The 26,678-nt window shown below is 43.0% G+C and overlaps 1 protein-coding gene across 1 annotated transcript; it reads left to right on the forward strand.

The window, feature by feature from the left end:
- The first annotated feature begins 3,084 nt into the window (after positions 1–3,084).
- Positions 3,085–7,460, forward strand: LOC134347684 (caveolae-associated protein 2-like). The gene is made up of 2 exons (XM_063050070.1): positions 3,085–3,928; positions 5,905–7,460. The coding sequence occupies exons 1-2, from the start codon at positions 3,449–3,451 to the stop codon at positions 6,703–6,705; spliced, it is 1,281 nt and encodes a 426-aa protein (XP_062906140.1). The 5' UTR covers positions 3,085–3,448; the 3' UTR covers positions 6,706–7,460.
- Positions 7,461–26,678: the final 19,218 nt, after the last annotated feature.

Raw genomic sequence — 26,678 nt, forward strand, 5'->3', positions numbered from 1 at the left:
GATAGACAAAGAAGAGTCAGTGTATGTTGTTTACTTGGATTTTCAGAAGGCCTTTGACAAGATGCTACACATGAGACTGCTTTACAAGATAAGAGCTCATAGTATTATAGGAAAGATATTAGCATGGTTCCTTAAGGTTGTTATAGCCGGGGGTGCTAGTGGGGGTCAGCTCCCGCTACCTATTAAATGCTCCCAATAGAATGCATTTCAAATAGCCTTTGGCAACCAAATCCAGCTCCTGGTCTTCATGTGTGGCTTAGCTACTAAACCCGGTGGAGCTGTTTCTGCTGACAGGAGGAGGGGCAAAAGTGGGTTACTGGTGCCTTAAAAGCAGTTGCTTCGAGCAGATGGGGCCTATCAGCTGTGGTTGGCAGCTCATCTAAGAGAAGGAAAACTCTGATCTCAAATCTCCACTGCCTTGCAGCTATACCCACTTATGGGGAAGGCTTTTGGAGTAAACCCCAAGGAAAAATACAGAAATAGAGTCCCTAAGGCAGTTCAATATTGAGTTCAATGCCGACTGGCAACCTCCGTAATGCTACTGGTGCCAAAATGTGTCGATCTCTGCCATTCCTTTGGATTCATCAGCTGCATGGAGAGGGGGAGCCTGCTACATGGGGAATAGCTTGCCCTCCATTTTATACTGCCCCGTTTTGTGTATCCATAGCTGATCCTGACCAACGGAGGGGCTCACATCACTAGCATGGATAGAAGATCCTCTGACTGGCAGAAGGCAAAGTGTCAGAATAAATTGGTTGGATGCCGATGACTAGAGGTGTTGCGTAGGGGTCCGCGTTGTGGCTGCTTCTTTTTACGTTGTAAGTCAACAATTTTGATGACGGAATTGATGGCTTTGTGAATTGATGGCAAATCCATTTTGCAGACGATACAAAGATAGGTGGAGGAGCAGATAATGTTGAGGCAGCTGGGTGTCTGCCTGCAGAAGGACTTTGAGATTGGTCAAAGAAATGACAGATGGAATACAGTGAAAGAAGTCAAGAAATAGTCATGTATTTTGGTAGAATCAATAAAGGCATATATTATTTTCTAAATGGAGAAAATACAGAAATCAGAGGTGCAAAGGGACTTGAGAGTTCTTGTACATGAATCTCTACTGGTTAATTTCTAGGTTGAGTCAGTGGTAAGGAAGGTAAATTCAATGTTAGTATTCATTTCAAGAGGACTATAATATTGAATTGAATTGAGTTTATTACTTGCATCCTTCATATACATGAGGGGTAAAAATCTTTACATCAAGTCTCCATCTAAATGTGCAATGTGCAATTTATAGTAATTTATAATAAATAGTATGTACAACAGGACAGTCAATATAACATAGAAATACAGTTGTGTCAGCATGAATTAAGCAGTCTGATGATCTGCTGTCCGGGAGTCTGTTGGTCCTGGCTATTATGCTCTGGTACCATTTCCCGATGGTAGCAGATGGAACAGTTTGTGGTTGGAGTGACTCAGGTCCCCAATGATCCATCTTCTAAATTAAAGCAAGCAAAGGCCAGAGCCATCGTTCACGCCTCATACAATAAGCCTTTCATTCTTGGAATCATTATGTGAACGTCTTCTGAACCCTCTCCAATTTCAGTGCATCTTTTTTTAAATAAGGGGGCCAAACTGCTCACAATACTCCAAATGAGGCCTCACTAATGCTTTATAAAGTCTCAGCATTACATCCCTGCTTTTATATTCTAGTCCTATCAAAATGAATGCTAACATTGCATTTGCCTTCCTCACCACCGACTCAACCTGCAAATTAGACTTTAGAAAATCCTACACGAGGACAGCCAAGTCCCTTTGCACCTCAGATTTTTTAACTTTCTCCCCAAATAAAGAAGTTTTTTTTCCCCTCTTCTACCAAAGTACATGTCCATACACTTCCTGGCACTGTATTCCATTTGCCACTTCTTTGCCCATTCTTCTAATCTGTCCAAATCCATCCACTGTCTCCCTGCTTCCTCAGCAGTACCTGGCGCCATCTATCTTATCAACTGCAAACTTGGCCACAAAACCATCAGTTCTGTCATCCAAATCATTGGCATACAACATAAAAGGAAGTGATCACAATACCAACCTCTACGGTACACCACTAGTCACCAGCAGCCAATCAGAAAAGGCTCCCCCTATTCCCAGTCTTGGTCTCCTGTCAACCAATCCTCTATCCACGCTAGTATCTTTCCTGTAATACCACGGGCTCTTATGTTGTTAATCAGCCCCATATGCAGCTCTTTATCAAAGGCCTTCTGAAAATCCAAGTACACATTCACCGATTCTCCTTTGTCTATCCCACTTGTTACTTCCTCAAAGAATTTAAACAGATTTTCCCTTATGGAAACCATGCTGACATTTTCCTATTTTATCATGTGCCTCCAAGTACCCTGAAACCTCATCCTTAACAATCAACTCCAACATCTTCCCAGCCACTGAGATCAAGCTAACTAGCCTATAATTTCCTTTCTTCTCCCTCTCTCCCTTGAAGAGTGGAGTAGCATTTAAAGTGGCGGTTGATAACCAGGCTCTAGAGGTTGCTGTCAGATTTCTTCCGTGGTGATCGTGGGCTCTTCTAGTCTCACCGCCGCAAATCCCGGGTCAAATTCAACGCCTCGGTGAATACAAATGGTCTGTGAAAATCTGAAAGGCGCAAGTACTTTCAGTCATCTATTCCGATTAGATTACATCAGGAACAAAATACGCCCCGGCGCGCCTCCCTCTTTCCATATTTTTTACCTCAAGAAGTGTGCTGCCACCCAGAGGAGACCTGCAGATACACTGGTCCTGATAAATTGTTGTTCACATCTTCGGGGGAAAATTATTTATTTTGTGTTCTTTTTTTTTACATTCGTGAAAGGTATTTATAAACCTTTTAAAGTGCTCATGATTCTGTATTGCAATCAGTTCTTGTGAAGGTCTGTATTTCAGAGAGGTAGTGTGTATATGAACGTCTCTGAGGTGCGTGGTATCGGTCTGCTTTGTGGGTCTCACATAATTTTGTCCATTTCAACGAGCAAGGGTGTGGGAACGGCGTCCGGGGAAGCGAAAGCGTCACATCGACGCTTCCTCGCTTTCCATCTCCGCAGCCAATGGCAGCAATGGGACTGGGGCCAGATTGCCTGTGATTTGCTTTTACAAAATTCCGAACGATTTGCAAAACTGTTATAACATTTATGGAAAAAAATAATAATCTCCCGGAGAGAAGCCCGGCCCCACTGGTACACACCCACCCCGGGCAGGAGCAAGGAGTTTAACTAGGTCGCTGGCAGGGCGGCTGTGAAAGTTCCTAAAAACAGCCTCCGGGGAAAGAAGGGTGGCGTGCTGAACCGAAAGAGAGAGGTGCAAAACTGTAGTTTGCATTTTGCATTCGCAGTTTGCAACTCTCTTCCAGTCCAGAAGTTGCAAGGGCTTAGAGAAGGCGAAAAGTTTGTGAAGTTCGCCCGAGATGGGAGAAGACGGAGTACAGGCGGAAAAAAGCAGCAGCGAGGCCGTGCAGGGAGGCCCGGAGGCCAGCCCGCCGTCCAGCCCGGGTTCTAGCGTATCTCCGACCCCGGCTCCCGCCTTGCTGCCGGTTGAAGCACTGCGGGAAGGCTCGCAGGTTAACGCTATCACCGTTCTGGCACTGCTGGACAAACTTGTCAACATGCTGGACACGGTGCAGGACAACCAGAGGAAGATGGAGCAGAGGCAGATCGGAGTGGAGAGTTCGGTGCGGGGCATCCAGAGCGACCTGACCAAGCTGTCCAAGAGCCATAGCACCACCAGCAACACGGTGAACAAGCTGTTGGACAAGTCGCGCAAAGTCAGTGCCAATGTCAAGGAGATGCGGGAGCGCCTGGACAAGCAGACGGGGCAGGTGAAGAAGCTAGAGAACAACCAGGCACAGCTCCTAAAGAAGAACAATTTTCGAGTGCTGATCTTCCAGGTAATGGTTAGGAAGTTTGATGGATCCTCACCCCGTCGCCTCTGTCACCAGTCTGACTACTTAACCAGCCCCTTAGGTATTGTTTCACCCATCTCCCCAAGTGAGCCGCAGTCAGCGCCTAGACCAGAATCATTCATTTTCAAAAATTGCCCTGTTCTTAAAATTTTGAGCTGCTTACAAGTCCAGCCGGAAGCAGGCATTTTTTTTAAAGCATTCGCAAATGATAAGCAGTATTGTGTTAATTTGCAAGTTTAAACCGCTTTTATATGAAGGCTGCAAAATGGTGTTGCTTTGCGCATGGTTTCTGCTTTTACAAGGATAGTGAATTCAGTTTATTTCTCCTCGCGCTATAGCCATGGCGCTCCCCATGTCCGATAAACACTGGTTGGCATGGTTGTGTTGTGTTGTGATACTGCGGACTGATCTCTGCTGCTGTGAGCAGGTACAGGGCGCGGTGTGTGCAGTGAAAACATCCCTTAGGTTTGCAGAGTAGGGGAGAGGGCGTGCTGTATTTGCGTGGAGCGGTGCTTGTGTGGCGCTGTGCCCCTCTCTGACCCGGGAGCAATCCTCGCGTCTTTTTTCGGTTAGGGTGGGACAGAATAGGAATGCAAAGCACCATTGCGTGCAAACACCCCAGCTGAAACAGTACACTGGCAAAACAGCTTCGAAAATGCGCTCTGTAGTACGTGGCCATAGAGAAACCAGTTGTAAATTTTCATATTTTTCTTTGCCGCGAATGTAGAATGAGTCACCACCCTGGTATTTCCGACGTTAAGAATTGTAGGGCGACATTTATTTAATATCAGATGCCTAAACCTGCTTTATTTTGCTTTTAATTTATTGGAGATCATAAAGGCTTCAGGTTTGATTTTGAAGAAGAGGCGTATTAAAGTGCCTGATGTGAGGACAACGGTTACAAACCAACTTGCGCAGACGATTGTGCTTGCCTTTCGAGGGTAGCCTTTTAATCACCAGAGCTTTTAAATCATAAATGAAATCATGTAGTTAGAGCTAAAGTTAAATAAAACATCAGGGTTTAGGTTAATGCAGACCATTAACCTGAAAGGAGAGCGCCTGCAAATGAGGGGGGAAAGATTCAGGGTCACCATAGACGAAGTCAACGCTACAAAAGTAAACTATAAATGAAGACTAATTAAAACAAATGACCGCTAATTTTATCTTTCATTATTGGCGGTCTTCCAGCTTGTAATGCTGAAGACTAACTAGATGTTTGGATAGTGTTCAGTCTCTTCCAATCATCGTTTATCAGGGTGGAGTTCAAAACTCCCCTTTCCACTGTGATTTGCATCATTTCCGGAGGGGGGGGGCGAGCAAAGAACTTGCTCCGAAGTTCTCACACATTCACACGGATGGGCAAACTCACAAATTTTAAAAAAATCTCAGTTACAGTAGGTTTTACTCACCAGTTTTATTAACCCCCCCCCCACCCCGTCGTATTTGTGCCATCGGCAACGCCCAGTTCTAATTCTCCAAGCAGTCTCAATGGTAAAGATTCTCCCACAGGCCTGCAGGAAAGGACTGTTGCTTAAACCTGCCTTTCTAAAGCAGGTTTTAAACTAGTTCAATCGCCTCTTCAATAAATATATGCAGCTCAGTTAAAAAGAAGCCAAAGTTTTCGGATGCTCAGAAGGAGTGTTATTTGCCAGCTTCTACTCTTTTCTGCGCCCCCATCCTTGCCTGTTTGTACCCTGTCCCCTCCTCCTGACACCTAATTCTGGTTTCTTTACCCATTCCTGTTGAAGGGTCTGATCCCAAAGCTGTTCATTCCTCTCCATAGATGTTGCCTGATCTGCTAAGTTCCTCCAGCATTTTGTGTGTGTGTTCCTCTGGAATTCCAGCATCTGCAGGATCTGTTTATTTTTTCATGAAATGTTTATTTTTAAAAAGTCATAGTTTTGTTTAAGTGTGTGGGGTAGTGAGCAACTGTTGATTTTGCACCTGATGAACCCTTGCAGGATGAAGCGGAGATACCAGCCAGTGTTTTTGAAAAGCCCAAAGTAGATGCGGTGGAGGAACAATGTGCAGATGAGAACAAAGATGTGGAAGTTAGTCATCCTTCCCTGGAGCTCTCTTCAGATGAAGACATTCACGACCTGGAGGACAATGAGGAATTGCATGATGAGGAGAAGTTGGAGAAGCTAGAGCAATCCAGGGCTGCAAAAATCAAGAGGTCAAGTCTAAAGAAGGTTGACAGCATCAAGAAGGCATTCTCCCGCGAGAATATCGAGAAAAGGATGAACAAGTTTGGCACAAAGATTGTGTCTCCAGAGAGACGAGAGAAGATTAAGAAGTCGCTCAGCTCAAGTCAACAGAAATCTCAGTCAGGTAAGCCCTCCAGCTTTAAAGTAATGCCCATGACTTTCAAGGTCAAAAAGTCTAAGAATGGGGAGGCACCTCCACAAAGCCCCAGCGACGCAGTGGTCACATTGGAACCAGATGCATCAGGTATCGCTGAAGGTGAAGTGCATCCCGAGTTGCATGTGGAAGTTTCTCCTGGCACGCTAGCAGCAGAGGATGTTAAAGAGGTGGCAGAGAAGGCAGAAGAGGAAATGAAAGAGGTGGAACTTGAGTTGGAAAGCAGTAAGAGCCGAGGAGTTGTGATGAAGGCAGAAAGCACAGAGGAGCCTGAGATCCTGCTGGAGACCTTAGCCGAAGACCAACAAGAAGGGAGAGCAAGACACACGGCGACGAATATTGAGCTGCATATTGAGGAACCAGATGAACCTGCTGTTTTGCAAATACAGCAAACAGCTTAAATGTTCCCTGCCCATATTGCCAACTACCTGGAGCATTGCCCAGTGAACCTCCCTTCATTTACAAATATCGTGCTTGTAATAGTTATTATTAGCTAATGTAACTCCACAGGAGTTCACAGCTTGGCTAGAGGGACAGAAGGATGTTGAAAGCGGGATGGTGATAGAACACTACAGTGGGATATAAAGCAAGTGTAGCAGGGTATGTGTCTAACAGTTGTGTAATTGATGAGGATACACAAGTGCCTTTGGAACCCCTAGAACAGTGATTGTGTTGCTTGGGTTATGTACTCTCAGGTATGAATGAAAGCTGTAGAACATCAATTAATTGAAATGTATCTGTTTCATACATCCAATTGCTCTGTTTTGAAATCATTATCTGTAAACTATGTACATGCGAATTCTCTTACAAAAAAAGTTTAGAAAACGAATGAAGGAAACTTTTTGACTGAAAAAGAAATGTGCTCCACTCCCTGAACGGATTTAACAATCTAGCTACACTGATGCCAAGTGCTGTCATTTCACGGCTTTATAACCTGGATGATTTTCAGCTTCCCTCACCTTTTATTGCTGACTGAGGCAAAGGTTTATGAAATGAATTTACCACAATAACTATCCTTTCTAATTGTCTTCACATACAATATATTGCTTGGTGAACACACCCTTTGTTCTTCTGTTTGTATTAAGCAAAATTAAAGCCAAAAAAAAAGAGATCATTGTAGCCAAGCTTGAAAGGTAAATAAAAAGAATTGAAAGTGGATACTAGCTGCTTGTTCCTTGCTGTTGATGTCATGGAAATGGAAAATTAATAATATTGCACAGATTTGTCATTTCTTCCCCCCCCCCCCAAAAAAAAACATGTATTGGATAAAGGAAATGTTCAAAGGCATGCTTGGAGCTAAGGGAAGAGAGTGGGAGGGTGGACCTGACTTGACTGCTCCAGAGAGAGCTGCCCCGCAACTGATAAGTCAAGTGACTTCCTTCTGTGCTGTAACGACTACATTCCTACAATCACGTCATGTTCACACTTAGTCTTTTTGGAGGTTGTGCTTGTTCCTGAGATTAATTGACTTTTGTTCTAAGCATTCTGAGTCTGATGGTGATTTTGCCTTAGGGAATACATGGGTTTGGCCACTGGTCCCTATCTTTGAATGGTGGAAAGTACGACAATGCAGTGTTTCCTTAATAGACTGTTGGCTGACATACACACACTGTCAAACCAGGATACAGCTTTCAGAATATCACTCTCTTATGATGTGAAATCTGTTGTTTTGCAGCAGCAGTACAGTGCAAAGGCATAAAATTACAATAAACAACAAAATAAATGGTGCAGAAAGAAGGGAATCCTGAGGTGGTGGTGGTGGACCATTCAGAAATCTGATGACCGAGAGGAAGAAGCTGTTCCTAAATCATTGAGTGGGTTTTCAGGCTCCTGTACTTCCTCCTTGAGAGTAGTAACAAGAAGGGGGCATGTCTGGTAATGGTCTTTCATGATGTGCCATCTTGAGACATCTCCACTTGAAAATGCCCCTGATCACAGGGAGGGGTATGCCTGTGATGAAGCCGGCTGAGACTACATCCATTTGCAGCCTCTTCTGATCCTGTGCATTGGAGCCCCAAGCCAGGCTGCAATGTAATCAGTCAGAATGCTCTCCACCATCCAGTACAGAAACTTGCAAGTCTTTTTTCACATACCAAATGGATTCAAGCTCCTACTAAAGTAGAGCTGCTGGCCTGCCTGCCTTTGCGATTGCATCAGTGTGTTGAGCCCAGGCCTGATCCTTCAGGATGTTAACACCCAGGAACCTGAAGCTGCTCATCCTTTCCACTATAGAATTATTACATGTTGCCCTGACTTCCTCTTCCCCAACTCCACAATCAATTCCTTGGTATTGCTGAAGGTGAGGGTGAGGTAGTTGCTGCAACATCGGTCAACCAACTGATGTATCTCACTGCTGTACGCTTCCCCATCACCATCAGAGATTCTTCTTGCCTGCAAATTTAATAGATGTTGTTTGAGCTGTGCTTAGCTACACAGGCGTGTAGGCTAAGCATGCATCCTTGAGCTGTGCCCGTATGAGGGGGAGATATTACCACTGATCCATATAGACTGTGGGCTTCTGATAAGGAAGTCGAAGATCCAGCTACAGTGGCCCAGGTTTAGTAGCTTGTTGACTAATACTGAGGGAGTGATGGTGTTGAATGCCAAGCTGTAACTGATAAACAGCAGCCTGATGTATGTTTTGCTGTAGTCCAGGTCGTTCAAAGCCCAGTGGAGAGCCAGTGAGATTGCAAGCACTGTGGGCCTGTTGTGGCAGTAGGCAAATGCAGCAGATCCAGGTCCTTACTCAAGCAGGAGTTAATTTTAGCCATAATCAACCCGTCAAAGCACTTCATTATGGAGAATGTGAGTGCTATTAAGGCAGTTCACCCTGCTCTTCTTGGGCATCAGTATGATTGCTGCCCTTGTGAAACAGGTGGGAAGCTCAGACTGCAGCACTGAGAGATTGAAGGTGTCGTTGCACACTACAGCCTATTATTCTCCACACGTTTTAAGTACTTGGCCAGGTACACCATCGTGGCCTATTGCCTCATGAGAGTACACCCTTTTGAAAGACGTTCTGTCAGGATTGTGCATTAACAACTAAATGACAGTTTCTGGGAAAGCTATAATCTGTTCTTGTTTCACTGTAAAACTACGAGAGCAATGTTGTACTTTCAGAACATCAGAGGGTTTGATTATTTGAAGTGTTACATTTCCCACCCTCATCTTGTACATAACATTGCTTTTATGCTGTTCTGGATAAAGAAATGCGATATTTTTTGTAGTTCTCCAGTCCTCCAAGGGATCAGAAGTGGAAAGGGTGAGCAATTTCAATTTTGTGGGTGTCAGCATCTCTGAGGATCTATCCTGGGTCCAACATATCGATGCAGTTACAAAGAAGGCACAATGCCACCTGTATTTCATTAGGAGTTTGAGGAGATTTGGTATGTCACCAAAGATACTCACAAATTTCTACAGATGTATTGTGGAGAGCATTCTAACTGGCTGCATCGCCATCTGGTATTGGAGGGGGGGGGGCGTTTGAGGAGGCCATGGCACAGGATTTGAAATAAGCTGCAGAAAGTTGTAAACTCCATCGTGACACTAGCCTCCCCAGCATCCTAACATTCAAAAAGGTGGCACTCGTCATTAGGGCCTCCCATCATCCAGGACATGCTCTCTTCTCATTGCTACCATCGTGGAAGAGGTCCAGGAGTCTGAAGGCGCACACTCAGTGATTCAAAAATAGCTTCTTCCCCTCTGCCACCAGATTTCTGAATGGACATTGAATGCATGAACACTATCTCATTATTTTTCTTTCTCTTTTTGCACTACTTATTAAATTTAATATAATAATTTACACTATATTTACTGTAATTTATACACTATATATATTTATTATAATTTATACTTTTTATTATTACATATTGCAATGTACTGCTGCCACTTAATAAATTTCAGAACATGTGCCAGTGATATTAAAGCTGATTCTGCAAAGGGTGGCAGGATATTCACAGATATGTGAGGGAAAAGTTTGAAGTAAATTTATCATCGAACTACGTATATGTCACCACATACTACCCTGAGGATCATTTTTATGCAGGTATTCACAGTAAATGCAAAGAAAAACAATAGAATCAATGAAAAACTACACGTAATGAGATGGAGAGCCAATCACTGTACAAATACGAAATGAAAAATAACAAACAAAATAGTGGTAATAAATAATTAAGCAATAAGTATCAAGAACGTGAGATGAAGAAGCCTTGACGGTAAGTCCATAAGTTGTGAGAACATTATAGTATCGGAGTGAGTGAAGTTGTCCCCTCTGATTCAAGAGCCAGATTGTTGAGGGGTAATAACTATTCCTTAACCTGGTGGTGTGGGTCCTGAGGTTCCTGTACCTACCTCCTTCCTGATAGCAGCAGTGAGAAGAGAGCATAGCCTGTATAGTGGGGGGGAGGTCCTTGATAGATACTGTTGTCCTACAACGGCGCTCCTTGTAGATGTGCTCAATGTTGGGGAGAGCTTTACCTGCAATGGGTCTGGGCTGTATCAACTACTTTTTGTAGGCTTTTCTGTTCAAGGGCACTTCTTTTCCAAGATGACCCCAGTGGTATACGGAGATGTTCTGCCGGCTGCTCATAAAACTTTTAGATATACAAGGACACTTCGCAGGTGACAAAAATCTCCGTAGATGTTGAGGAGACGTACAGCAGCGAGATACATCAACTGGTTAAGTGAAGTTACAGCAACAACCTTGCATTTGCCATCGGAAGTAAGAGCATATAGTGGGGAGTTAATGTAGCCATGTGAAAAGGGAGGTCTTAGGGAAGAAATATCTGTACTAGGAGGGTGGATTACTGGGATAGAGAGCTATTTACAAATTAGTTCACATTTACAGAATTCATTAAATGCCCTGCTGAAATCAAACAAAAAAAAAATGATAGGTCAAGGGGGCTCATGATGAGAAAAATAGGGACAAACAAGATTGTGAGATGAAGATAATGAAGTCCTGCATGTCAGTTTGGATTACTATTATATTTAATACTGTAAGACAGTGTCCCTTAGCCAGTTTAAAAGTATAAGCTGTGAATGTTAGAATGCAATATGATTTGCTCCTTGTCCCCCAGCTCAAACCCAACTGGACCTAGCTACCTGGGCTGGATGTACATCTTGTTCCAAACTGTTTGCTTCATCTGGGATTCTGCCACCCTGGCTCAATACTTCATGAATAAAGACCTAGCCATCCCAACCTCAACCATTGTTAAATAGTCTGACTTCTCCACCTCCAATGCTCTTTCAACAAGAGGCAGGCGCTCAAAGGAAAATAAAGAATAGACACTACATCCCGTCAGCAGCTTGTCTGAGATTATTATATTTATGGGGATGGCCTGGTTGGGTCAGTTTGAGCATGACACAAACTATGAGTCCATAGGCTCAGCAACACACACAAGATGCTGGGCAAAGGGTACTGATTGTGGATGCTCAGCCATGATCACAGTGAATGGTGGTGCTGCCTCGAAGGGCTGAATGGCCTACTCCTGCACCTATTGTCTATTGAAACTCAGCAGGCCTGGCAGCATCTATGGGAAAAAGTACAGTCAATGTTTCGGTCCAAAACCCTTCAGCAAGACTGGAGGAAAAAAAAGCTGAGTAGTAGATTTGAACCATAGGGGGAGGGGAGAGGGGAACGCCAGGCAATAGGTGAAACTTGGAGGGGGAGGGATGAAGCAAAAGAGCTAGGAAGTTGGTGAAAGAGGCAGAAAGCCATGGAAGAAAGAAAAGGGGGGGGGGGAACGGAGAGATTTCTCAAACTCAGTAATGCCTTCCACCCACCTTCACCATTTCCCATCCCCTTGTCCCTCTCTCATGTTATCTCTTTGCCCGCCCATCGCCTTCCTCTGGTGCTCCAACCCCACCCCACCCCCACCTTTTTTTCCATGGCCTTCTGTCTCTTTCACCAATCAACTTCCTAGCTCTGTTTCATCTCTCCCCCCCAAGTTTCACCTATCGCCTGGTGCTTCTCTCTCCCCTCCCCCCACCTTTCAAATCTACTCCTCAGCTTCTTCGGTCCTGCCAAAGGGTTTTGGCCAAATCATCGACTGTACTTTTTCCCATAGATGCTGCCTGGCCTGCTGAGTTCCTCCAGCATCTTGTGTGTGTGCCTCGGATTTGCAGACTTTCTCTTGTTTGGCCACAGGCTCAGATTGGCTATGGTGGGGTCGGTTTGAATTATAATTGAACAGGTACATTTCTCAGGGCATAAGCCATTTGAAAACCATGTATAGAGTAAGTGTGACACCTAAAGACAAAGCTATTCATTTCATCGTCGGTCTTCTGAGACTTTATGAGCCAATAGTAATGCTGAAAGCTGCAGATTTATTTGCACTTTAACATCCTGTATAGGTCATCATGTTTACGCTGTATTTACAAAACGTCAGAGAAGTAACTTTTCCTTTGATCTTGTAGTAATAGAATTGTGTGGTTGGTTTCTCTCAATTTATTACTTACAGAAATTTAGTCAGGGCACTGGGAAAGCAACATACAATTGTATAGAAAGGGATAAATCACGTGAGTCCCTGCATTTTTTTCTAAATTTAACTTCATCACAGTGGGTGAGAAATCTTTTCAGGGCTGGAAGAGTACGAGTGTGTACTTCGCTCCACTTTCACACACAAAGTTTAAAGTTTTGGGAAATGTTTGGAAGCTAGACAGTATGGGAGGTGGCTGTTCCATTGCAGTGCCTTGGCTCTTTGAAAGACCTTGCTAGTTGATGCTCCTCCCTAATTCTTTTCTCAAGGTTGTGCAGATGTTTTCCGAATAATTACACTTTTGGATGAATCGGCTTTCCAGCTGTGCATTTCAGAGTACAAAATATCCTGTGTAAAATAATGTTTCCTTGATGTTAACTCTTTTTTTTGGAAGTCACCTTAAATCAATGTCCTATGGTTTAAAAGCCACATAACACTGCAAGCTATCTCTACCTTTTTACTCGATCAAATGCCTTCTTGATTTTGAACACCCTAATCAAAAACCTTCTCATAATTTTATCTGTCTTTTAAAGAAAGCAACTTCATCTTCTCCAATCTCTTCATGTCATTGTCTAATTAACCCTGCTACCATTCTTATCAATCTCATCTGAAAACTCTCTGAAAGCTTTGACATCCTTCTGAGAGTGAAATGCCTGGGAAACATACATTATATAACAGTAACCCAAATGCTGCTCAAATTTCTAAACTTTTATCAAGCATACACTGGGGGTGTGCAGAAAAGATATGCAATAGCTGATTATAAGGATGTGGATAATGTCAGTAGGGGCTGTTGAGGAAACTGGTTTTGTAGAGCTCAAAGTTGAGTTTGGTAAATAGGAGCTTGGAGAGGATGAGATGATAGATGATCTGGGGAGAAAGTTCGGCAGGTTTCAAGAAGATCCCCACTTATCCTTCTAGACAGTACAGGCCCAGCGCCATCAAATCCTCCTCAGTCATTAACCCTGTTATTCCCAGGATCATTCTTGTAAACGTCCTCTGGACATTCCAATGTTAGCATATCTTTCCTTAGATAAGGGGCACAGAACTGCTCACAATTCTCCAAGTGCAGTCTGACCAATGCCTCATCAAGCCTCAGCAAGGCATTCTCTACTCCTTTTGAAATGCATGCTAACATTCATTTTGCATCTGCTGCACAGGCACCACAGTAGCATAGCAGTTAGTTCAATTACAGTTCAATTCCAAGGCCATTCTGTAAGGAGTTCTCCCCATGGAATGTGTGAGCTTTCCCCAAGTGCTCAGGGGTCCTCCTGCTGTCTAAAGACATACCAGTTAGTAGGTTAATTGATCATTATAAATTTTCATGTGATTTAATTAGGGTTTCCACTGATCTCTCTCCTGGCACTTAACCTTGCAAGCAGAACAAGTGCTTCACTTGCCGCTACACCTCCTCTCTCACTACTAAGTGAGGCGACACTTCACCTGGGAGTCCGTTGGGGTCATCTACTGTGTCCGGTGCTCCCGGTGTAGCCTCCTGTAAATCGACGAGACCCGGCATAGATTGGGAGACTGCTTCGCCAAGCAGCTATGCTCCGTTCACCAGAAAAAGCGGGATCTCCCAGGGGCTACCCATTTTAATTCCACTGCCCATTTCCATTCTAATGGGTCAGTCCATGGCCTTACTTACTGACGCAATGAAGTCACACTCAGGTTAGAGGATCAACTCCTTATATTCCATCTGGGTAGCCTCCAAAATGATGGCATGAACATCGATTTATTCATATTCACCATTCCCCATTCCCATTTCTCTCTCTCACCTTATCTCCTAACCTGCCCATCAGCTCCCTTTGGTGCTCCTCCCCTTCCCTTTGTTGCATGGCCGTCCGTCCTCTCCTGTTGGGCTCCCCCTTCTCCAGCCCTGTATCTCTTTCACCAGTTGACTTCCCAGCTCTGAATCTCACCCCTCCCACCTCCCAGTTTCACCTTTCACCTTGTGTTTCTTCCTCCCCTCCCCCCGCCTTCTAACTCTGACTGCTTATTTTTTTTCTCCAGTCCTGAAGAAGTGTCTTGGCCTGAAACGTCGACTGTTTACTCTTTTCCATACCCTGTTGAGTTCCTCCAGCATTTTGCATGTGCTGCTTGGCTTTCCAGGATCTACAGATCTTCACTGGTTTGTTTTAGGTAGGGTTAATCAGGCTTGTCTGGGGTTGCTAGGGCATCGTGGCTGAAAGGGCCAGAAGGGCCTACACCACACTGTATCACTAAATAATTAAATAAATCATTGCATTTTGCCTTCCTTACCACTGATTCAACCTGCAAGTTAACCCTTAGGAATCCTACGCAAAGACTCCCAACTCCCAACTCCCTGCTCCCTGAATGTGGTAGCCTGACTCACTTACGTCCACAGTGATGATGTGTTCTGAAAGGTTTGTCATGAAGCATACCAGCCCTGCCTGAGAAGCGACTGGGATCCGCTCCAAATTGCCCACCAGCACAAGTGTTGCCACAGCAGATGCTGGTTCATTAGCTCTTCACTCAACCCTGGAACATCTACACAGCAAAGATGCTTACAGCAGGGTTCTGTTTATGAACTATAGCTCAGTATTCAATACTATCGTCCCCTCAAAACTATTCAGTAAGCATCAAGACCTTGGCCTCAACCATCTTTTTGTAATTGGATCCTCAATTTCCTCACTTGCAGATCCTAGTCAGTTCGGATTGGTAACAATAGCTCCTCCATAATCTCCATGAGTGCAGGTGCACCCCAAGCCTGTGTGCTTAGCCCCTTACTGTACTTGCTTTACAATTATCACTGTATGGCTAAGCACAGTTCCAATGCTGTATTTAAGTTTGCAGATGACACCAACATAGGCCAAATCAAAGGTAGAGATAAACCAGAATATAGGAGGGTTGAAAATCTGGCTGAATGGTGCCACAACAAGCTCTCACTCAATGTTAGCAAGACCAAGGAGCTGATTATTGACTTCAAGGGAAGGAAACCGGGCCTGGTCCTCATTGGGGATCAGAGGGAGAGTGGGTCAGTATGTTTAAATTCACAAACACAAGGAAATCTGCAGGTGCTGGAAATCCAAAGCAACATGCAGAAAGCGCTGGAGAAACTCAGCAAGCCAGGCAGCGTCGACGGAAATTAATAAACAGTCAACATTTCGGGCCAAGACCCTTCATAAGAACCGGAAAAAAAGATGAGAAGTTGGAGTAAGACAGTGCGGGGAGTGGAAGAAGAAGTGCAAGGTGGTAGGTGATAGGTGAAGCTGGGAAAGCGGGAGGGGGTGAAGAGCTGGGAAGTCGATTGGTGAAAGAGATAAAGGGCTGGAGGAGGAGGAAGGCATTGCAGTATGTTTAAATTCCTTGCTGTATTTATTTCAGGGGACCTGTCCTGGGCCCAGCATATACAGTAAGTGTAATTACAAAGAAAGCACAGCAGTGCCTCTACTTCCTTCAGAGTTTGCAAAGATTCAGCATGACATCTAAAACCTCAGCAAATTCTATAGGTGTGTGATGGAGAGTATATTGACTGGCTTGATATGGAACATCCTTCAAAAGTAACGGATACGATGGATACGGCACAGTCCGTCACGGGTAAAGCCCTCTCCACAGTCGAGCAGATTTATACAGAGCATTGTCTCAGGAAAGCAGCATCCATAATCAGGGACCCCCACCACCCAGGTCATGCTCACTTATCGCAAATGCCAGTAGAAAGAAGGTACAGGAGCCTCAGGACTCACACCACCACATTAAGGATAATTTATTATCCCTCAACCATCAGGCTTCTGAACTAGATGGGATAACTTCACTTTCCCCATCATTGAAATGTTCCCACAATCTATGGATGCACTTTCAAAGACTCTTCATCTCATGTTCTGTTCTATCTATCTATCTATATCTATGTATCTATCTATTTATTTATTTATTTTTATTGTATTTGCAGTTTACTGTTGTTTTTGCACACCAGTTGTCCGCCCTGTTGGACATTCATTCATTCTATTCTGGTTATTGGATTTTATGAGTATGCCCACAAGAAAATAAATCTTTGGGTTATATATGGTGATATATATGAACTTTGATAATTAATTTACATTGAACCTCTTGTTTTTGAATTTTTCTTCCTGTTTAGAAACTAGTCTGTGCCTTTATTCCTTCTATGAAAGTGAACGACCCAAACACTTAACTACACTATGTTCCATCTTTACTCACTCTCCTAAGCTGTCCAAATGCTTTTGCAGACACACTGATTCCTCAATACTTCCTGCCCCTCCACATATCTTTGTATCATTTGCAAACTTGGCCACAAAGCCAAGAATTCTGTCATCTAGATCATTAACATACAATGTGAAAAGTAGTAGTCCCAATATTAACTCTTGCAGAACATTACTAATCACCTGCAGCCAACCGAGGAAGGCCCTATTTATTCCCACTCTTTGTTTTCTGTCAACCAGCCGGTCTTCTGTACATCCTAATCTATTTCCTGTAATACCATGGGTGTATAATTTGTTTAGCAGCCTCATGTGGCACCTTGTCAAACACCTTCTGAAAATCAAGTAAACAACATCTACTGACTCTCCTTTGTCTATTTCCTCAAAGAATTCAAACTGATTTCTCCCTAAGGAAGCCATACCAAATTCATCCTGTTTTATTGTGTTCCTCCAAGTACCCTGAAACCTCAAAATTAACCTCAACCATCCTCCCAATGACTGAAGTCAAGCTAACTGACCTATAACTTCCTGCCATTTGCCTCCCTCCCTTCTTAAAAAGTGGACCAATATTTGCAATTTTCCAGTCCTCTGGAACCATTCCAGAATCTAGTGATTCTTGAAAGATCATTACCAATGCCTTCGGATACATATTTTAGAACCCTGAGGTGCAGTCCATCTGGTCCAGGTGATCTATCTACCTTCAGAACTTGCAGTTTCCCGAGCACCTTCTCCTTAGTAATAGAAATTACGCTTACTTCTGTTGCTTGAAACTCGAATTTCTGCCCTGCTGCTGGTGTCTACCACAGTGAAGACTTAATGCAAAATACTTATTCAAATCACCTGCCTTTTCTTTGTTCCCCATTACTACCTCTCCAGCATTCATTTTCCAGCGATTCAGTGTCACTTTTTTATATATCTCACAAAACGTTTGGTATTTTATAGTCTTGGCTAGCTTACCTTCATATTTCATCTTTTTCTTTGCCTTCTATTGGATTTTAAAAGCTTACCAATCCTCTATTTTTTCACTAATTTTAGCTATATTCTATGCCTTCTCTTTTGCTTTCATGCTGTCTTTGATTTCCCATGTCAGCTATGGATGCCTCATCCTCCCTTTAGAATACTTCTTCTTTGGACGTATCTGTCCTGCACCTCCTGAATTGCTCACAGAAACTCCAGACATTGCTGCTCTACCATCATCACTGCTATTTATTGTCCCCTTCCAATCAACTTTGTCCAGCCACTCCCTCGAATTTCATGTCACATGCCAGTGATAGTAAACCTGATTCTGATTCATGTCCCTTTACCTTGACCCATCTCTAAGACCATAAGACATAGGAGCAGAATTAGGCCATAAGGCCCATCAAGTCTGCTCCACCATTCCATCATGGCTGATCTCAAAACCCACTCAACCCCATACACCTGCCTTCTCGCCATATTTTTGATGCCCTGACTGATCGGGAAACTATCAACTTCCGCCTTAAATATACCCACAGACTTGGCCTGTGCAGTCTGTGGCAGAGCATTCCACAGATTCACTCACTACTCTCTAGCTAAAAAAAAGCTCCTCCTTTCCTCTGTTCTAAAAGGTTGCCCCTCAATTTTGGGGCTGTGCTCTCTAGTTCTGGATACCCCCACCATAGGAAACATCCTCTCCACATCCACCTTATCTGGTCCTTTCAACATTTGGTAGGTTTCAATGAGATTCCCCCCATATTCTTTGACACTCCAGTGAGTACAGGCCCAAAGCTGCCAAATGTTCTTCATAAGTTAACCCCTTCATTCCCATAATCAGACTTGTGAACCTCCTCTGGACTCTCTCCAATGACAACACATCCTTTCTGAGATATGGGGCCCAAAGCCATTGACAATACTCCAAAGGCAGCATGACCAGTGCCTTATAAATCCCCAGCATTATCTCCTTGCTTTTATATTCTATTCCCCTTGAAATAAACACCAATATTGCGGTTACTTTCTTTATCACAGACTCAACCCGTAAATAAATCTTCTGAGAGTCTTGCACGAGGACTCCTAAGTCCCTTTGCACCTCTAATGATAGGATTTTCTCCCCATTTAGATAATAGTCTGCATTATTATTCCTTTTACCAAAATGCATCATTATACATCTCAACACTGAACTCCATCTACTCATTCTTTCAATTTGTTTTAAGTCCTGCTGCAAACAAGTTGCTTCCTCAGCACTACCTACCCCTCCACCTTTAAACTTTGCCACAAAGCTATCAATTCTAATATCCATATTATTGACAAACAATGTGAAAAGTAGTGGTCCTAATACTGACTCCTGAGGAGCACCACTAGTTACTGGCAGCCAACCAGAAAAGGCCCCTTTTATTCCCACTCGCTGCCTCCTACCTGTCAGTCACTCCACTATCCATGCCAGTATCTTTCCTGTAACACCATAGGATTTTATCTTGTTAAGCAGCCTGATGTGTGGCAACTCATCAAATGCCTTCTTAAAATTCAAGTAAATGCCATCCACTGCCTCTCCTTTGTCCGCCCTGCTTGTTACTCCCTCAAAGAGCTCTAGCAAATTGATCAGACAAGATTTCCCTTCCCAGAAACCATGCTGACTTTGACTTATTTTATCATTAGTCTCCAAGTACGCCGAAACCTTATCCTTAATAATAGACTCTAACACTTTCCCAACCACTGTTAGGCTAGCTGACATATAATTTCCTTTCTTTTGCCTTCCTCCTGTTACAAGAATTATCCCGTGTAATAATGATCAGCGAGGCACAGAGGGAATATGTATTTACTGACAAGTACCTTTATTGTTTAAACTAACAAGTAAGTGAATTCATACAGTAAGTACCTTGTGAGCACCCTCGCTAAGTTTCTCTGACTCTCCTGAATAGCCAAAGAATAGCAAAGGATTACTCAGGCTGGCCAGGTGTTCCGCGTAGTCCCAATTCTCTTACTATGTGTTCCACGCAGGGTCGCTCACGCTTGTATCTGTGATGGTGATTCTTCAAAGTTACCGCTAACGGCACACATGAAACATCCACTTTTATATCCATTCCTTATCAATTCAAATATTACATTCCAGTGTCACTGGCCACAGGTCATGTGTCTGACTTTAACCCTTGTTACTGGCTCTGCTCCAAGCCGCAATCTATTTATTGTCCTCTTCCCATCAAGTGACTGTCAATAATTTATGGCTCTTTGTTCTCAATCAGCAACCAGCTCTCATCACTCCAGGCAGGCACCAACCCCAACATTCAAAAACCTGCATGTTATATTGAGCCAAAGAACATCTTACAAATAACTTATCTGGAAATAATCTCCAGGCCAGCAGATTTCCTGGAGCATCATTGTGTCTTCTTTAAAACATTGATCAAGCCAAGCACTTCAAGTTCACAAAAAGGCGAACAGAGTGTCTTCACAAAATGGCAGCCTCTATCACCAAGCACAATTAACTAATAGAGTACCAGGTACTTGTGATGATGCAAAGGGAGGTTTTATGTTGGTGCAACATTACACATTCCCCATCATGGGCAAGATCAAAAACAATTAGTCTGTCTGCTTCCATTGTCCTCCATTCATTCAAATTCACCGATTTGTAGACTGCCATTCTTCCTGGCCAATATCTCCCTCCCCTTGATCCAAATGTATTTATCTTAGGAGCAGAATGGGAATGGGACGTGGAATTAAAAGGTGTGGCTACTGGGAGATACGGCTTTCTCTGGCAATCCCATTCTGATATGCGCCACACATTTTAATTCCACGTCTCATTCCCATTCTGATATGTCTATCCACGGCCTCCTCTACTGTCAAGATGAAGCCACACTCAGGTTAGAGGAACAACACCTTATATTCTGTCTGGGTAGCCTCCAACCTGATGGCATGATCATTGACTTCTCTAACTTCTATTAACACCCCACCTCCCCTTCGTACCACATCTGTTATTTATTTATTATTATTATATATTTTTTCTCTCTCATTTACTCCCTCTGTCCCTCTTGCTATACTCCTTGCCCATCCTCTGGGATTCCCCCCTCTCCCTTTCTTTCTCCCTAGGCCTCCCGTCCCATAATTCTCTCATATCCCTTTTGCCAATCAACTTTCCAGCTCTTAGCTTCATCCCTCCCCCTCCTGTCTTCTCCTATCATTTTGGTTCTCCCCCTACCCCTCCCACTTTCAAATCTCTTACTATCTCTTCTTTCAGTTAGTCCTGACGAAGGGTCTCAGCCCGAAACGTCAACTGTACCTCTTCCTATAGATGCTGCCTGGCCTGCTGCGTTCACCAGCAATTTTTATGTTTGTTGCTTGGAATTCCTGCATCGGCAGATTTCCTCGTGTTTGCATTTTTAAGAAGATATGAGGTTGCTTTGGCAAGTAAGGTGAGAATAAGTCCAAAGGGTTTCTACAATTATATTAATAGCAAAAGGATAATAAGGGATAAAATTGGTCCCTTAGAGAATCAGAGTGGACGGCTATGTGCGAAGTCAAAAGAGATGGGGGAGATTTTGAACAATTTCTTTTCTTCAGTATTCACTAAGGAGAAGGATATTGAATTGTATAAGGTAAGGGAAATAAGTAGGGTAGTTATGGAAACTATGATGATTAAAGAAGAGGAAGTAATGGCACTTTTAAGGAATATAAAAGTGGATAAGTCTCCGGGTCCTGACAGGATATTCCCTAGGACCTTGAGGGAAGTTAGTGTGGAAATAACAGGGGCTCTGACAGAAATATTTCAAATGTCATTAGAAACGGGGATGGTGCCAGAGGATTGGTGTATTGCTCATGTTGTTCCATTGTTTAAAAAGGGTTCTAAGAGTAAGCCTAGCAATTATCGGCCTGTGAGTTTGACGTCAGTGGTGGATAAATTGATGGAAAGTATTCTTAGAGATAGTATATATAATTATCTGGATAGACAGGGTCTGATTAGGAATAGTCAACATGGATTTGTGCGTGGAAAGTCATATTTGACAAATCTTATTTAATTTTTTGAAGAGGTTACTAGGAAAGTTGACGAGGGTAAAGTGGTGGATGTTGTCTATATGGACTTCAGTAAGGCCTTTGACAAGGTTCCACAAGGGAGGTTAGTTAGAAAGGTCAATCATTAAGTATTAATATTGAAGTAGAAAAATGGATTCAGCAGTGGCTGGGTGGGAGACACCAGAGAGTAGTGGTGGATAACTGTGTGTCAGATTGGAGGCTGGTGACTAGTGGTGTGCCTCAGGGATCTGTACTGAGTCCAATGTTGTTTGTCATATATATTAATAATCTGGATGATGGGGTAGTAAATTGGATTGGTAAGTATGCAGATGATACTAAGATAGGTGGAGTTGTGGATAATGAAGAAGGTTTTCAAAGCTTACAGAGAGATTTAGGCCAGTTAGAAGAGTGGGCTGAAAGATGGCGGATATAGTTTAATACTGATAAATGTGAGGTGCTACATTTTGGTAGGACTAATCAAAATAGGACATACATGGTAAATGGTAGGGCATTGAAGAATGCAGTAGAACAGAGGGATCTAAGAATAATGGTGCATAGTTCCCTGAAGGTGGAATCTCATGTAGATAGGGTGGTGAAGAAAGCTTTTGGTATGCTGGCCTTTATAAATCAGAGCATTGAGTGTAGGAGTTGGGATGTAATGTTGAAATCATACAAGGCATTGGTAAGGCCAAATTTGGAGTATTGTGTACAGTTCTGGTCACCGAATTATAGGAAAGATGTCAACAAAATTGAGAGAGTACAGAGAAGATTTACTAGAATGTAACCTGGGTTTCATCTCCTAAGTTACAGAGAAAGGTTGAACGAGTTGAGTCTTTATTGTTTGGAGCGTAGGAGGTTGAGAGGGACTTGATAGAGGTATTTAAAATTATGAGGGGGATAGATAGAGTTGACGTGGATAGGCTTTTTCCATTGCGAGTGGGGGAGATTTAAACAAGAGGACATGAGTTGAGAGTTAAAGGGTAAAAGTTTAGTGGTAACATGAGGGGGAACTTCTTTACTCAGAGAGTGGTAGCTGTGTGGAATGAGCTTCCAGCAGAAGTGGTTGAGGCAGGTTCAATGTTGTCATTTAAAGTAAAATTGGGTAGCTATATGGACAGGAAAGGAATGGAGGGTTATGAGCTGAGTGTAGGTCAGTGGGACTAGGTGAGAGTAAGAATTCGCCACAGACTAGAAGGGCCGAGATGGCCTGTTTCCGTGCTGTAATTGTTATATGGTTATATGGTTATAATAGTCCTCTCTTCCTTCTATTTTTGACTGGCCTAAACTCACTCCTGCTTTGTTGTCTTCTAAGAAGGTGAGTAAGTAATTGTTTTGTTGCAGGTGAGCATCATGCAGACACTATTATTTCAGTTCAATTAAAAATTACCTGCACATGCTGGTACCCTGGTACCAAGGTGACAACGTCCTCTGTATCTTCTAACACTAATCCTACCCATTCGTGTTATGCTGAGTCTCACTACATTTAGGCTCTGGTGTAGTTTTAGTTAATTGGAGTTTTGGAGTGATCAATTTTCTAGGAGGTTTGAAAACCCTGAAAGGGCCTAGGCCCTGACAGAAACTCTTACCCTTGTCCCTTAGTGTCCTTTCCATTCTACTCTCCCTGTGTACTCTCTCCTCCTGTGGACAGTTCATAACAATAGAAGCAACCTTTGAGAAACACTTGATGTGGCCAACCCAAATGATAAATTTCTTGTGTAGATTGCGACCCCACTCAATATCCACATGAGTGTGATCCCACAGGACTGTAATCTTACTGTGGCCATCATCACTTGAAGGCTGCTCAATAATTGGGCCTAAAAACTGACTAATGATTATCCCCTCTGGGTTATTAAACAATGTCAGCTCTAACATTTTATTACATAGGAATCATACCTTTGCATCCTCTGGAATATTTAAGGTTCTATCCACACACATCAAACCATCTACCCCAGCATAATACATATTTGAGTCTTCTATTTCTCCCTCATGTGTCCATATTCCCTGTCTCCATTAAGAAAAACTGATTTTGATCACTGAATGTTCTTCATATAACGAAGTCGTCGTTGACACGTTCATCCGCTGTAATGGTTCTGAAGCTCAACCAACCATGGCCCCAGTCACAGTCAATTCCATCACAATAAAATACATTATTCTCTTTATGTCAAATTAAATCTGTAACACACAAGAGTAATATCTACTCTTATTTCCAGTTCCAATCTTAAATTACTTTAAGTCCATATTTTCTATCTGTTTTTCTAATGAATCCAATCTAGGGTCCCAATTGTCTTTCACCTCAAGCCGTCCATCTTTTCTCACCCAATTTCGTTTCAAGATAGGGGAGGCAGGAACCAATGTATTTCTTCTTTCCTTCATTTTCTTTACAAAATTCCCCTGATTCTCAGACTGAGAGCATGGAAAAGCTCCTCCTTGGTCAGATCTGCTCCCGTCTTCTTAGAAGATCTTTTCTAAACTCAAACCTCCAAATTAGAACTATCATGTACATCGATTGTCAAGTCTCCAAAATTGGGACCATCATGTACATCAATTGTTACGTTCCAATGATGATCATTTTCCTGTTTCTCTGCCACCAATATCAAGTGATTGATGTGGTAGCATCCACATTTATCTGGAGAAATGAGTACCCTGTATACTGATGGACTTGATTTGTCTATGATTTCATAGGGCCCTGCAAACCTTGGATTTTAAAATGATCACTCTTTGTCACATAGACTTAAGTCTATGTGACTGACGTTTGAATCAAAGCAGGCTTTACTCTGTTGCTCCTTCTTTCCTAATTGATCGGCTGCCAGTGACTTCTTTCACTGTCTCTATCAACTGTTGTACCCACTTTTCTGATACAATCCCATCTAATTCAGGTTCCAACAAATCTAATCCTAACAACTCCTCTAACCCTCTCATGTCTCTTCCAGTCATGAGTTTATAGGGGGTGTTATCCCTCGATAATCCCACTCTATTCCTTATCATCTTCAGTACATAAGGCAAAAATACTTGCCATGTTGTTCCATGTTGTTGCACCATCTTGGCCATCATGTTTTTTAATGTTTGGTTTATCCCTTCCACAATTGCATTAGACTGTGGTCTATAGGGTATATGAAATCTATGCTTAATCCCTAACAGCGTCATGACATCTTGCACTATCTGGGCTGTAAAATGCGTGCCTCTATATGCCGAGGTAATCCCCAGTGAGTAAAACCCCTTTCCAATAAGATTTTTGCAGTGGCATTAATTGTGTTAGTCTTAGTTGGAAAAGCTTCCAACCACTTGGTGAAAGTATCTACTAATACAAGAATATATTTATACCCTCCTGGGGTGGGTGGCAAAGTTCCAACGTAATCTATTTGCAAAATAGTCCAAGGCCTTTCCACTGGTCTGGTCTGGTATTCAAGAGGGCTCCTTTCTTTACATTTCTGTCAGGATTATATTGTGCACAAATCAAGCAATTCTTGACATGTTGGCCTTCATCCTGGGCCACCAACACATCTGCTTTATCTTTTTCAGGGAGCTTTCATCTCCCTGGTGTCCCCATAAATCATGGTACCAGTGGATCATCTGATTTCTTCCTCCCTCAGGGACCATAAACTTTCCTAAACACAGGACCCTTAACATGTCCACCATTATGCTCTTTATACATTTCTGACCTTGTTCCTTCTATATTTTCAAATTCTTTATCTTTCTTCCGATCCTCAGTTAAATCCATAACCTTAACCTATTGTTCCTTCTGCCTTCCCATCTCCCCAGTCTGTGGCTGCCATTCCTACCCATTTAAAGCACCTTGCTTCGCTAACTCATCCGCCTTCCTATTCCCCTCAGGGGACAACTTAGAGTGAGCTTTCACCTTTATAACTCCCCATTCTTTCCCCTTTGCTTCTTCAAATATATACAGCAATGGAGCAGGAGATGGGTGGGGCTTTCCATCAGCTGTAACAAATCCTCTTGCTTCCCACAGAGGCAAATGTTCTATAAGGCTATTACAAACATACATATTATCAGAGTGTGAGACTGATCCAGATGGAAAACGTTCTGGGTGACTAACCACATATGCCACAGCTGCCAATTCTGCTGCCTGTGCACTTATGGTTTTGGGTAACTTTAAAGCTATGCTGTACCTTTCCTGGCCATGTTCATCCTTGACATATATGCCACACCCAGCTCTCCTGTCACCATCCTGTACTAATGCGGAGCCATCAACAAAAAAATTAAAATAGGGTTTTGCCTTCTCCTTTGTGCCTTTGTACTCGGGCATTACTTTGTCTGATCTGCCTATACCCCATCTTTTTTTGTTTTGATCCAAATTGTCCCTTGGGATCATTTGCTATCATAACCTGACACTCATGTTCACTTCCTTGGTACGCCAGGTTGTCAGCCAACATAGTGGTGGTACTTACTTGTTTTACAGTTACTGTACATTTCTCCCTTGCAATAGCTGTGTGCATCTAGCAATTCTGTTTTGGTTTACTGAACCATCTTTAATCATTCTATTTCATGGTAATTGTATGGGGGGGGTGTTCTAGCAGTATTGTAAGTGGATTAATTCCCATTCTGTAGGCACAGTGTTGCACCACCAAGAAAACAGCTAACAAGTGTTTTTCACATACAGTATACCTCTGTTCTACTGGAGGGAGCACGCGTGAAGCACACGCTACTGATCTGAACTTTCCATGTGTTTCCCGTAATAGCACTGCTGAGAGGGTGGTGTCAGTTGTGGCCACCTCCAAAGAGAATGGAGCATTCGGATTTGGGGTTTTTAGA

The sequence above is a fragment of the Mobula hypostoma genome, chromosome 6 (genome assembly GCF_963921235.1).
Source record: "Mobula hypostoma chromosome 6, sMobHyp1.1, whole genome shotgun sequence".
Classification (NCBI taxonomy): Eukaryota; Metazoa; Chordata; class Chondrichthyes; order Myliobatiformes; family Myliobatidae; genus Mobula; species Mobula hypostoma.